We start from the raw sequence: 13683 nt of genomic DNA, 5'->3' as shown, positions 1-13683 counted from the left end.
GCTGTGCTGGCCGAGTAGGCAAAGTCTGCACACCATCTGACGGTCATTGTAGCCAGCAGATCCGCCAGATCTGCTGCCAAATTACAGCAGCAAGAGCGGTGTTAACGTCACCACGACTACATGGCCCCTACAAACACAAACAAGTCCAAGAAGAATGATTAAACAGATGAATGTTATTCAGGCTTACATAAAATCATATTGTGAACATTACTGTCCATGCTGGCAATTATTTGTCAGCTAGGACAACAAGGCTTTCGCCCTGTAGGCCGACATTGTTGTTTGTTTTGTAAGGTGACGACAACGTGGTTGCTGCCGCTGGCTGACAGATTACATCCATTTAAACACATAGTTTTAACAGTTTTCCCGCCTTTGCCGTTATGTGTTCAGTGGTGCAGCGGTGCACTGAAATGGAGCAGACATGATCACAAGCTAGCGGGAAAAAAAAACAGATAAATAAGCCAGGAGTAACCATGGCTAGTGAGGATTATCCATGCCTTTTTCAAGATTAACTTTTAATGAAAAGTTGGAGTTAATCTGCAGAGGAAAACCTTCACCACAAAACCAAGGCTTCTCTGGGATTTCGTATTCAAGTAACTTTCGTTAAAACGCGATCATCAAAGGGTACGTTTTTAAAATCTAATAACAGCCGTCGAGCCAGCTGATATTATTCTGGCCACTGCTGTCACTGTTATGTATGTTACGTTTATTTGGGAAAACAGTGATTAATATGCACATGTTGCTAATGTTGGCTGTGTATGTGCTGTGATGTGTTGTATCTTCTTAGCTGACTTGCTAACATTGGGTACTGGTGAGGCTACATTCAGGCATCTGGAAGCTGGTTTAGTTTAGAGTTGGAGGCTGTGAGAACAATACAGCTTCACTGAAAGGATGGGACTTCATGCAGTCACTGTGGCTAACGTTAAGGTAGCGATTGATGATCAGTAAATACCATCAAACTGTAGGCTGGCTGCCTCTTAAACTTCTTCTACATGTGTTAAACACAGAAGATGGAACATGTGGGTTTGTGGTTGTGCAACTTTGCCAGAGCTGGGCTCAGTAATGAAACTAATGCAACAAGTAATGTGACTAATTACTTTTTGCTGGTGAGTAAATTGCAATATAAGAACTTTTTAAATTAGTAATATGTAATGTGTAAATAACTACACTTTCAGGTGCCCATCGCCGCTGATGGATGTGGTTTGGTGTGTTCTGTGGTGCCTGTTAACTACACCCAACAGTGATGTCACAGTGTACTGACACAATACTGGAGGCCAGCTGCTGTTGAGTTGCTCTTTAACCAAACCATAACTATAAAGCAGGCAGATCAGACACTATGTTGTCATTAAGTTATGGGGGAATGTTGAGGAATCTGTGAAAAATGTGATTCTGTTACTTTCCAGTTCCACAGATGTTTTTGTCCTCCTTAAACAACACTCGCAACTAGCTTGTTTGTTAGTAGTTTACTGTGTGTGTGTGTGTTTAGTTCCTACAAAGCTCCTGGTTCTCCTGCTGGTTTTTGCAGCAGATTCTATGCTTCATTAGTGTTATTGGTTCAAAGCGCTTTGTGAGAACAGCTTCAAACAGACAAACAACACAAAACAACTCTCACTTTCTCTCTTTGTATCCCTTCCCGTCGCTCCCTCTCCATCAGATTGGCCTACCTTCCCCCAATCTCTCTCTCTCTCTTTGCTAATTTCTTTTTCAGCTTTTTCAGCGCCTACCTACACTCCTCCATCAGTTTCACCCCCTCACATCCTGTCTCTATCTTTCTCCTCTCCGTTTGTCTCTGTCTTACTCATTGTCAATTCTTTTATCTTCTCACATCCCTCTCCTCCTACTTTCCCCATTCTCTCTGATGTGTTGTTGGGCAGGCTGAGGCTCTGTGTGGTGGTAATGAAGCACATTGAGGGCCAGGAATGAGCCCGGCACCTTCGCTGACACACACACACACACACACACACACACAGGAAGTGCCCCTGAGGCGAGGGGCACATGAAAGAGGTAAGTGAGCGCCAGGGCTATACAGGCGATCCATGGGTTCTCAGATCACAGAACCTGTCAGTGTGTGTGTGTGACTGTGTATTCCAGTGGTGTGTGTGGGACAGGATTGGACGATGTGACAATCAGCCTGATCTGATTGGAGACAAACTAAAGTCAACAGATGTGAAGCCAAGCATCACGCACTTACACACACACTAATACTGTATCACTTAATCACACACTCTAAGTGGTGCTTCAGCTCTCTTGCCGTCTCTCTGTCATCCTCCACAGCAGCGTGGAAGCACATCTCCATAAGAACAAGGAGATTAACATCAGAGAGGCCAAATGCTTTCACTTCACTGTTGGTTTTAATTTTAGAACTGAAACATCTTTCAAAATGTCCTGCTGCTTTCTGTACAGATCTGTTGTCAGACAGTGAACATCCCACAAAGAAACATGCTAATGTTTATGCACTCAGCTGGCTTCAAGACAGAAAGAAAGAAACATCTTGTTGTCTGTAAACAGGCTTTCCATTTCTTTTACTGTTTTCATTGTAAGAGGGAGAAGAAGAAACACAACGACAGTAACAACAATGGCGGGTGGCTTCATGCTAGTGTTGTTCTCTTTATTGTCTACTTTGATAGCTTGATTAGAGTTAAACATTGAGTAGCTATCTACCACCTTCCTCTTGCTGAAAGTGTTGTAATCTGCTTGCAGTAAACTAAATGTCAGGAATGCTGCTGACTTGCTGTCCTCTCCTCCACACATGTCGAGTAAGAGGAAAAGTACCTGTTTTGGCATTTTAATGTGGACGGAGGTATTTGCAAAAATGAGCTGAAAGTGATTATGCATAATGATGAAGTGTCTGAAATATCTAGTCTGACTAATGTGGAGGTTTGTTTACAACCTGTTTGACTGCTTGTGTTTCTTGCCCCCTTACTTACTTCCTTTTAGTGATGCTGCTAAATTAGGTCAAACAACGAAAACAAAGTTCATGCTATGAGACAAACAATAACTGATTTTTTTCCTTCAAATTATAATCAGTGCTAGAAGATGAGAAAGAAAAGTGACTACAAATCCTCCCCTCTGACCACCATCAAGCTGTCACGTTTTTTTTTTTTTTAATTTACATGCTAGCATTAAGTCTCATAATTCACAAACAGAACAACAGTTGACATTTCTATGCAGATGACACCCTTATTTATTCCTCATTGATATTAACAACATTATGCAAATAAACAATTATTTCCCTGTGGTCTATGTGGTTTCTGATGTGAGTCAAAGACGGAGCAAATGTGACTCTAAAATGAACTAAATAAACACAGTTACTTTATCCTAAAACCAGTATAACTTTATATACTGTAAGGACAGCAAAACTATGCAGCTCACACCAGTCACATGACACAGGCAAGTGTGCAGAGGAAGTAAACAAGGCTGTGAGAAACATTTGAAGTTCTGTCAACAAGTCTGCAAATCCTGTGGCTATCAAAGCCAAATGCTACACCTGGTTTATCTTGCCAATGCTAACATTTCACAATTAATTTTGTTTAGAATTATGCTGCCAAACTTAGGGGCGGCTTAATTTGATCACTCCAAACAACCTTGCAGAATTTGATATAAATACCCAATGTATATTTACAAATCCAATATCAACCATGTCGAAAATTACATCCGACAAAAAGGGTGATATTTTTAAACGTGTAAGAAATACACAAAAGCAGAAAAACAATGAGCCAACAACCGAGGGTGAGGAGAAAGCTAATGTAGACCAAGTTAGCATATCTGCTGTGCTAACAGAGCTAAAGACACTTCAGAATTCAGTGGATTTGGATCCAAGCTGGACGGAATAGACCAACGTTTTTGTTTGTTTTAGAAAACAGCATGAATGGGAAAGGGTTCACCACAAATTGGACCCACCGAAGCCGAACCAAGAATTATGAATCCTCATACAGATCAGAAAGCATCCAAGACTCAGACACACAGGAAATATTTCTTGACCAGCTTCAGTTTCAATCATTATCTAAAGACATAAAAAAAATGAACTAGATAGTAATTTAACAGCTGAAGAGTTGTCAGGGGCAATTCAAAATGTCAATAGTGGTAAGGCACCTGGACCTGGTTGCCTATAGAATTTTATAAAAAAATTTCAAAATAATTTTGTAGGGCCACTCCTAAATATGTTTGAAGAATGCGTCCAAGAAGGAACTTTTCACCCACTATGAGGCTGGCTATGATAACCCTCATCCTGGAACCAGGAAAACCATGAACAGAGTGTTTGTCATTCAGACCAATCAGTCTGATATGAGGTGACACTAAAAAACTTTGTAAAGTTTTGGCAAGAAGATTTGATGCACCCCTTCCTAATCTTATACATAATGATCAGAATGGTTTTGTACTAAACCGTCAAGGTTTCCATAATATCAGGAGAGTTCTCAATATATGACATGAAAAAACTGGTGCTAAAGATACAGCAATACAAACCCAATGGCAGGGTATTAATCAACAATGTAGTTTCATAACCATTCAATTTACAACGCTCTATCCGTCAGGGTTGTCCTCTATCACCAATGCTATTCACTTTAGGTTTCTTGAGCATCCAACTAGGTGAACAAGAACATAGGATATCTCTATATGCTGATGATGTGAACCTTTTTCTGACTAATCTTAAAGACAGTATTCCAAACCTAATCAAACTAATCACACAATTTGGAGAGTTCTCTGGCTACAAAATTAATTACTCCCAATCATTGCTAGTATTTCTAAAAAAGGATGAACGTCATCAGCTATAAAGACGCCATTTACAAATACAAAAAATGGTTTGGAAAGATTAAACTGTTTGACAGTAATGCCAATATCAATGATTAAGCACATGAATATAATTGAAATGGATATACTGCCAAAGTTCCTGTATCTTTTTCAGTCCGTCCCTCTCCCATTTTCCAAGTCTTTTTTTGATAAAATTAATAGCATTTTCACCAAATCAATTTTGGCGTCCAAATCTACAGTGGTACTACTGGTCTGCTCAGTTATACTCTGCTACATTTTACTTTCACTCTGGTATCCCTCCTACTTGGGTAAGCATTAAGTTAATTAAACACCTATATCAGACCTCCCCCTCCAGCTCTAGCTATATTCAGCTGATTTAAAAACTTTGAGGAATAAGACAAAGACCATAAATACCATTAACATCTGATATCATGTACACCAACATATTTGAGACAACCCTGCTAAATCTTGTTTCTCCCCCATTTGGGGCAACAATCATTTTAAGCCAGGAAGAGCTCATGGAGGTTTCAAGCTTTGGGCGACCAAAGATGGCAAATTACTTGTCTTTGAACTAATATGCAGCAAATATTATATGCCAAAAGACACTTTTCAAATATCTACAATTGAAGCATTTCATACTATCCAAATATAAAGGGTTAATGTTTAAACCACTGTTGGGCCTCAAACCACGAGGTCACACAGAGAAGGCCTACATGTAACTTGTGAGGCCTGACCATGAGGTGCTTTTTCCTTTGTTTCCCCCGAGACAAAGAAATAGCGCCAAAATGCTGCTTACAGACAATAGGAGTCCATTGCAAACTTCATTTCCAAGGATGCTTTGCGATTTTCACACCTCAGCAGGGAACAGTCAACATACAGTCTCATTGGCGGAGACGCTCCTGCACAGCGGAGCCGCCTGATGACGCAGCCATGACATCACCGCCTCTTTAAAAACTGAACGTGCCCTGAAGCACACGCCTTTCCCATGTCACTGAGCTAGGGGTAACTTCTGTTCCTCTGAGTCAGGTCGACTAAAGGGGGTACCCCACGCACGTGTTTTCCCCTCATCGAAGACTCCCCTCGCCGGACGAGACGAGACTTCACCTGTGTTCACTCGAACACATTCCCGGATCCGAGAGAGACCGTTGCTGCAACCAGCGTCCTCAAATTCCCTCGAGAAGGAAGAGACGCTTCTTCACCGAGTCGACTCTGCTGTTCTCTCCGCCACGCCGCTGAGAGCCAGCTGCCGTGCAAGAACGGCCACCGTCTGCATCCGAGCCAAGGACAAAGCCGGACATAAAGATGGATTACACACACACCCTGCTCGCTTTCTGAAGCGACCAAGTAAGCGGCATAAGTCTGGGCAGAGGCAGTGTTAGTTGTGTATTCCTATCAGCATCAGTTGCTGTTGTTTAGCATTTAGCTCTTAGCTTTTGCTATTGTGTGTTGTGCTGTTGACGGACCGCCGAGTCCATTTTTCCTGCTTTACTCTGAGGAGTATTTTAAGTTTGCTGAATGTTTAGTTGTGTTCACCACACTAGACTGTTTTGTGTTTGTCCCGCTCAGGACTACTGCTGTGTTTGTGCCATCGTGAGTGAGAAAGTAAGTTGCTTTGTCGGTCAGAAACCAGACAACGTGCGTTACAGACTGCCGTCCGTACGTGCGCTCTCTGTGGACAAAGGAACCGCTTCTCTTCCTCTCACGATTGCTTTCTTTCCTTCTTCCCTCTCTCTTCTGACTAACACCTACACACTGACTAACACCTATACACCTACGCACACACATACACGCACCGGCATCTTTTTGCACATCTGATGGTCAGATAACATCGGACAAAGCTTTCCTTTGTCTTTCCTTATCCACCATCAGACACGTGTGTTTTTCAGAGAAGTGGGTGAGTGCAAAACGCCGACCACCAGGCGGTGCCATCTTGCTTCTGTCTAACCAAGACACCACCATACTTCTGCCATCCGGTTCTCGCACGACGTGACTTCCTCCCATAGTCACGTCAGCGTCACAGACCGACAACGTCATCACGTCAGGCCCCGTCGCCATCTTGACGCACACGCGCACAAACACACACGCACGCACGCACACATTCCCCTGCATGTGTCCAACCCTGTACATAGCTGTTGTGTTTTGTTTGGTAGAATTAGATTTTAGAATAGTTGTTTATTGAATGAAGCATTTGTTAACTTTGTTAATTTTAAGTTTAATAAACATTGTTATATCTAAAGAGAAGTTCTTCTGTCATTATTGTGTGTAATATTGTGAAAAGTGGCTGATTGAAGGAGTCAGAGCTCGAATTCACCCTTCTTTGTTCACCCTTGAATGTTGATATCTCTCAGATATTATCATTCTAGGTGAACTCCCATTTATGAGACTACCTGGTTTGGTTATTGGTCCCGGTTTCCGGGTGGTGCCCCTTATTTGTTAATTCATATTAATAATTCTATTAATTGTCATAATTAGTTAGTTATCCTTGATAATTGATAATTATTGCAAACCATCAACTGTGTTCCTCACAGATCCAGCAGTTGGTGCCTGAATTATTGATTAAGGTTGACAATATCTTATTTTCATAATTAATAATTATCTATGATAATTATTATCTATGATAATTATTAATTATTGCTTATAACCAAACGCACAACTGCCCATCCCAACACCACCCTTGACAAATCTTGAAAGCCTCACAATTACATATCTAACTAAAAGGGGTCTAGTATCCCTATTCTATGGGCCTTTGGTGTCACATGAAAATGAATCATCTGAAGACAGACTAGAAGCATGGAGAAAAGATATTTGAGAAGATATACATGAGGCAGATTGGGGATTGGCATGCTTAAAGTCACAAAAAAAGTCAATACAAGAATTAAATTATTGCAATATAAATGGCTAATGCAAACTTTTATCACTCCAATAAAACTTAATAAAATGTCCCTGACTTTCCAGATATTTGTTGTAAATGTTTAGAGGAAAAGGGAACATTGTTCCAGTGTGTTTGGGAGTGCTCAGGGGTAGTTATTTTGGGAAAGTATTACGCAGAACATATTCTGGATGGTCTGTAAGAACGTTCCCCTCCAAGCGAAGCTATGCATCCTAGATATACATCCAGAGAACTTAGTTGTCAGTTCTAAGCAGTGAATGCTGATAGATTTTGGCCAAGAGAATGATTTCTCTCTTTTGGAAAAATATGCAAATGCCCTCTCTGAGCTTATGGTTGAAGGAGATTGCAACCTGCCTTGCTTTAGAGAGACTGACATATATTGTTAGAGGAAAAATAAAACAATTGATCAAAATATGGAAACCTTTCTCTGAATTTTTAGAAAATGGGAATCCTGCTATGAATGTCATCACCACTGCTGCTTTTAGTTTTCTTCTTTTATAATTTTGTTTTATATTTCACACTTGTGCATCCTGTTTTCTTTACGTGTATGAGTATTTAACCTGGCTTTTATTTTCCTTTATATATTTGATTATTTTTTGTCTGTGTGTAAAATCTTCATAAAATGTTGTTTAAAAAAAAATTAGGTTTGGTATTGTTAATATTGAACCACATGCCAAGTCCTGCTTCATGGCAAAGGTAAGACACAGACACATCCACAACATGCAGAACAGCAGAGGGATATCTGGTCTCTTGCCTCAATTTGATCTCAGTGTCAATAAATAATTACTCACAACGGTAAATTCCAGTTCTACCCGCTTCCAAATTATCAGTTTCTTCTCAGCTCTCATCAACCTGACACTTTTCTGGCAGTGAAGAACTGTGCATTTGGAGTGGGAATAAAAGAGGACTGCAGGTAAATGATATTCAAATATGTCATCTCTTCAGAGAGAAAACTCTGCACTCCCTCAGGAACTGTCTGATGAATATTAATATGTGGTAACAACAGTAGCGGCGTGCCAGGCCTGTCAGGTCTGGAGACAGGTTTCTAGTTTGAGGGCAGAGAGCGTCGCTTCCCCACCTCTCACAGCTTTGTCAACTTGTTTTCCCTCTGCGCTACATGGGAGCTTTGTCACTGGGCTCAGGATTTCTCTCCGCTTTGATATCTTTCCCCAGTTTGCCTTTGGTGTGTACTTCACAGGCACTGTGGCAGCACTCATTAACACACTGACAATTGTTTTCCTCCTCTTTTATGCCACTATACTATCTGCCATCCTACCTAATTGTCCCATGAGGGACATAGCAACAATGAGGACACTGAAATGGCCTTAATTCATTTTAAATTAGCATTTGCGCTAATGTCTGATAAAGTAGCATATTAACCATGCTTTAATAGAGTAATTGTAAACTGGAAAGAAGTACAGTTGTAACAGTATTGCATTTGGGAAAACTAGCCTAAAAAAAAGTAAGCTAGTCTAAGTCAGGGCCCTGTCTTGAACATACATAAAGCACATACGTTTTTATGGATTAAAATACATAAACTAGCTTCACAGCGATAAATTATGATTTTCTAATATTGATTTTGCTAAAACCAATGATAATGACTGAGGAACAGAGCTAAGTGATGTCAACATTTTCACATCTGGATTTTTATATAGATTTATGAAAGAATCCCATGAAATTGGGATGTATTAGTATTAGGAGGTACTGATTTTAAAAAATGGCCAACATAAAAATCCAACTGTCACTACAATAATTACTTCATATTTAATATTAAAATTGCATCAATCACAAGCATACAGTTATGAATTTTGGTGTCAGCATATGAACAGCATTGTTCATATGTTGCATACTATGTGTTACCATAATAAATGATGGGAAATTAATCCATTTCTAAATCTCTTTATTTGTGTAACATAATATTGATTAGTGCAATGCTGAAGTAAATATGTCCACAGTACCAATGTAGTGCAAATACAACAGGTAAGTAAAGTGGCATTGTAACCTTCAAGTACTGACATTTCAAGTACAACTGAGATAAATATATATATATATATATATATATATATATATATATATATATATATATATATATATATATATTTATCTCACATATATATATATTTATACATGAGAACTATTGCTCTGAGTTATGATGATGATGATGATGATGATGATATATAATATTCTTCGGATGCTGCAGGGATTTAATGAGGTAAAGAAGCTTTTTATACAGTATAAAGCAGCTGTAGACAGCAAATAAATACTGTATTGATGATTTATTTGAATGTTAGAGACTAATGTAAAAAATTTTTTAAACTAATGTCTAAGTGTTTGGAAATCTGACATTGGGTTGTTGTTGTTGGTGGTTTTGTGGAACATGGGTCTTAGACGTCTCAGAGTTGCGTCTGTTTCACTCCGCTGCCACTTGGTGATTTTATCAACAAGAGCAAACTAAATACTTGCTGAAAATGTGCTGCAATGATGGATTAATGCTTGAAATATAAATAAGTTATTTCAATTAAACACTCTCCAAAATCAGCACAGAAAATAACATTTAACGTGGTTAAAGCATCTGTACTGATCTGTTAATGAATGTGGGTGATTCTTACAGTATCTTCTGTCCACAGCTGTTTCTACTGTATAAGAAGCTTTTCCTTCAGTTCATTAAATCTCTGCAGCATCTGACGGCAGCAGGATTGATATGTTGGTAAATCTATAGACTTTGAGAAGTGCCGAGCCAGAGCACAGTGCTGTTACGCACAGCCGTTCACTGTGTTTACCTTAATTAAATAAGCTGAAAATGACACCAGGCTTCTGCAGAACAACCACAAACACACACTCATCCACACACACCTCTACACACATCAGATGAATGATATGTCGGGTTAGCAGGGCTCATCAGCCTTTTTTCCAACTTTCTTTTCAGCAAAAGTAGCATCTCATGTTTTATTCTTGAGACACATTGCAGTGCAAACACTGTTTTGTAACATTAATTACTAAATTATGTGAGCATTGACGTGGTGAGATAGACTACATTAGAGTTACAGGGCAGGAATTATACCACAGCCAAACAGCCAGTGTGGCCGTAATGTCCCCTCTAAAATTAACTACCAACACAGCCAGTTTGGCATGCCTTGTTTTAAACTGGCCATTGTGCCCTTAAAAGAAAGTTGTGGATTTCCTCATTTAAAACTACAACACAGATTATACCATGGTCTGGGTGAATACTATTGTCTCAGACTAAACAGGGTGTTGAAACTTGTTTAGATTCATTTTAATCATATAATGAATTGTTCACATATTTAAAAAAAATCAATCAGACAGTATTTTGTGGAAAAGTCAATCATTCAGTGTACAGTTTTAATAAACTCAGTGCTGTTTTTCAATACACTGACTCCTAGTTGTTGATTGTGTACTGTTTTGTCTTCATACAATGTAATTATCACTTATTGTTATTGCTCCATTGGTTTTGGCCTCAGTGCCCTTCATTTTGGCTGTGGTGCCCCAATAAATTTGTATTTATCAAAATGCCCTAAATGACTTAATTCCAGGCCTGGAGTTATTATGGCTGAAACAGTGTCGGTCCGATCATTACTATGTCATCAAAAGCTGGATGTCCCCCCATTTCAAAACTCATTCTGGCGCCGCTGTCTTTCACCATATTGGTTAGTGAGTATCTTCAAGTGTTTACATTGCTTATAATATGTGTGTAAGTGGCAGCAGATGTGGTCGCTGCTGGCTGCTGCATCACTGGACGCTCAGAAGCTGAGAGACTTCATTAGTTTGGCTCTGTAAGGTTCCTTCATATTGTTGGGCCTCTGTTCTGCTTTCATGTCTGTTTCAAATAATGTTGTGCGTCAGAACCACACCTTCAATCCTGCAACTGCACACATGCAGTGCTAATGTTTCCGTTGGTGTGAATGTGTGTGTGTGATTAGGAATTCACTTTTATTTGCCTTGTTGCTCCACAGAGGGGGAAGGCACTACACTGCATACAGCAGTAGTCTGCACACAATGTCTATAACTATATCATCTATTTTTTAACACATACACACACAAAGGGCTCCACCTCATTCATGTGTCTGTTAAGATCATAAATAGGACGGTGTGTTCTGTGTTGTTTAAGCTTCTGATATATACAGTAGACACATGCCATCAAGTTTGAGAAAGGAAATCTGAATGTATGATGACAGCTGCACCTTGTTCTCAGAGCTAACTGGTATTAAATGTGGGTGTGAAGAATTTATTCTGTGTTTGTTGCTGTTACATTAGTTGTAAATCAGCTGACAGGTTGTAGAGTCAAACCCCAGATCAGTTGTCAGCGGCTGTTCTTCAGAAAGCAGCGAGCGCCCTGATCCCACCAATGAACTATGTGCTTCCATCACAGCTGATCTGCTTGAAATGTGCTTGTCTTCTCTTGTCTTTTGTCTTTTAGTTATGCAAAATGACTCTAATTTAATAAAGTTAAGCATTTGCAGAAAACTGGACAACACTAGTGAGTGGTATGCTTTAAATCTTATACAGTATACTGAGATAATTATTCTCTGGGGAATCAGGTTGGTTTATGTGTAGAATGCAGTAATTCAACAATCTGAACTAACTCAATTTCCAACAACTCTGGAATGACAGCGAATAAAGTAATGAGCAAAAACAGACAATGCATCTTTATTACTTACAGTATGACTACCCCTGAAAAAACCTGCCCACGTGAGACGTTTGTATCAGAACCTCAAACAAAAAGTCAAATGAGAGAGCTGACAGCAGAGCTAAAAGCCTGATCAGTGAGAAGCAGAGTGAACTGTAAACAAAAGGACATATTATAAAAAATAAAAGACTAATAGTTTACACAATTACACAGATAATTTGTTTGCAAGTCATAAGTTTCACTTTTGAGATGACATTTTTTTTGCTTCAGTGAGTTTTTTTCTCAAATTCATACTTTTGTTTGATATTTAAGAAGTTTTGTCTGAGTATATTGACACAGATCTGATTCATAGTATAATAAGTAGCTTTTGGACTACTGTTTGTTGATGCTTCATCAACATTTTTAATGATATATTTCTATCATCATTCTACCATAAAGAGCTGTTATAAAAGCCTCCACCGTCTGTCTCTGGCTCTGCACCTTCCAGACAACAATATATTCTCCTGAAGCTGACGTTGTCATGCTTCACTGTGATTGGCTCAGCTGTTTCAAAGCAATGAAACCAGTGACATGACTAACTGAGAGTGGATGTATTGATCACCACACCGTCCAATCTATATTCCACTTCACTCAGCGCTTTTGCACTTTGTGCTGCTGCACAGACATAAACCAAAATAGCAGGTGTGCTTGTACTCGCCCACACAGTCCATGTGGCCAAAATCTACCACTGAGCACTAATTCTGGTGCATGATGGGTGATTAAAATAAGGCCCTTGGTCTAGTTTTTGTCAGAGATATTTGAGTTTCATTTTCTTCATGCATTTTAAAATGTTTATGCTTTCTAATTTTGTGTTTCCTTCTAACAACATTAGCTAACAACGCTAGCAGAGACATAATGTTACTATAATGCAGGATGCTGCTTCTGATTTAGTGCAAAGCAGCTAAATCAACCTCTGAAGAAGAAGAATACAAAGTATGATGCAAGACTGTATACATGTTGTCAAAGTTTTTGTTTCATTTCCATTGTGGAAAAACTGACAAATATAGTCAGTTTTCAGGAAATAAACACTGGTGGACTGTCACTGGTTGTGTTGGCAGTGACAGACCGTCAACAACGTCTGTGTCATCCATGTATTTAGAGAAGTAGGTGGTCCCTCAATCATGGAATGTGCATAATTTAGTTGAAAATGTTGTTGTGTAAGTGTACAGTGAATGATATATTTTACAGTTTTAAAAATCCACTGAGCACAGGAACAGCATCAGTGAGCTCTTACCTGCTCCCAGTCTATACTGCGAAAAAATGTGTGTGACTTGATATCTGTGAAGCCCGTCTGGACCTGGCAACCCAGCCGCTCCTTGGGATCCTGTTGGGACCAAGACAGTTTGTCAGGAATGTAAACAGA

At 39.4% G+C, this 13683-nt stretch overlaps 1 protein-coding gene across 3 annotated transcripts in view; it reads right to left on the bottom strand.

The window, feature by feature from the left end:
• The window catches only part of prkcz (protein kinase C, zeta), a 135940-nt gene that overhangs the window by 13463 nt on the left and 108794 nt on the right, over positions 1–13683 (bottom strand). For all 3 annotated transcript variants that reach the window (XM_067591195.1, XM_067591197.1, XM_067591196.1), the window contains one exon: positions 13555–13644. In XM_067591195.1, the coding sequence (XP_067447296.1) occupies positions 13555–13644 (90 nt within the window). The remainder of the gene's footprint in view (positions 1–13554; positions 13645–13683) is intronic.

The sequence above is a fragment of the Thunnus thynnus genome, chromosome 6 (genome assembly GCF_963924715.1).
Source record: "Thunnus thynnus chromosome 6, fThuThy2.1, whole genome shotgun sequence".
Lineage (NCBI taxonomy): Eukaryota > Metazoa > Chordata > Actinopteri > Scombriformes > Scombridae > Thunnus > Thunnus thynnus.
The sequence above is the reverse complement of the archived record's forward strand: the minus strand, read 5'-3'. Positions and strand labels throughout refer to the sequence as shown.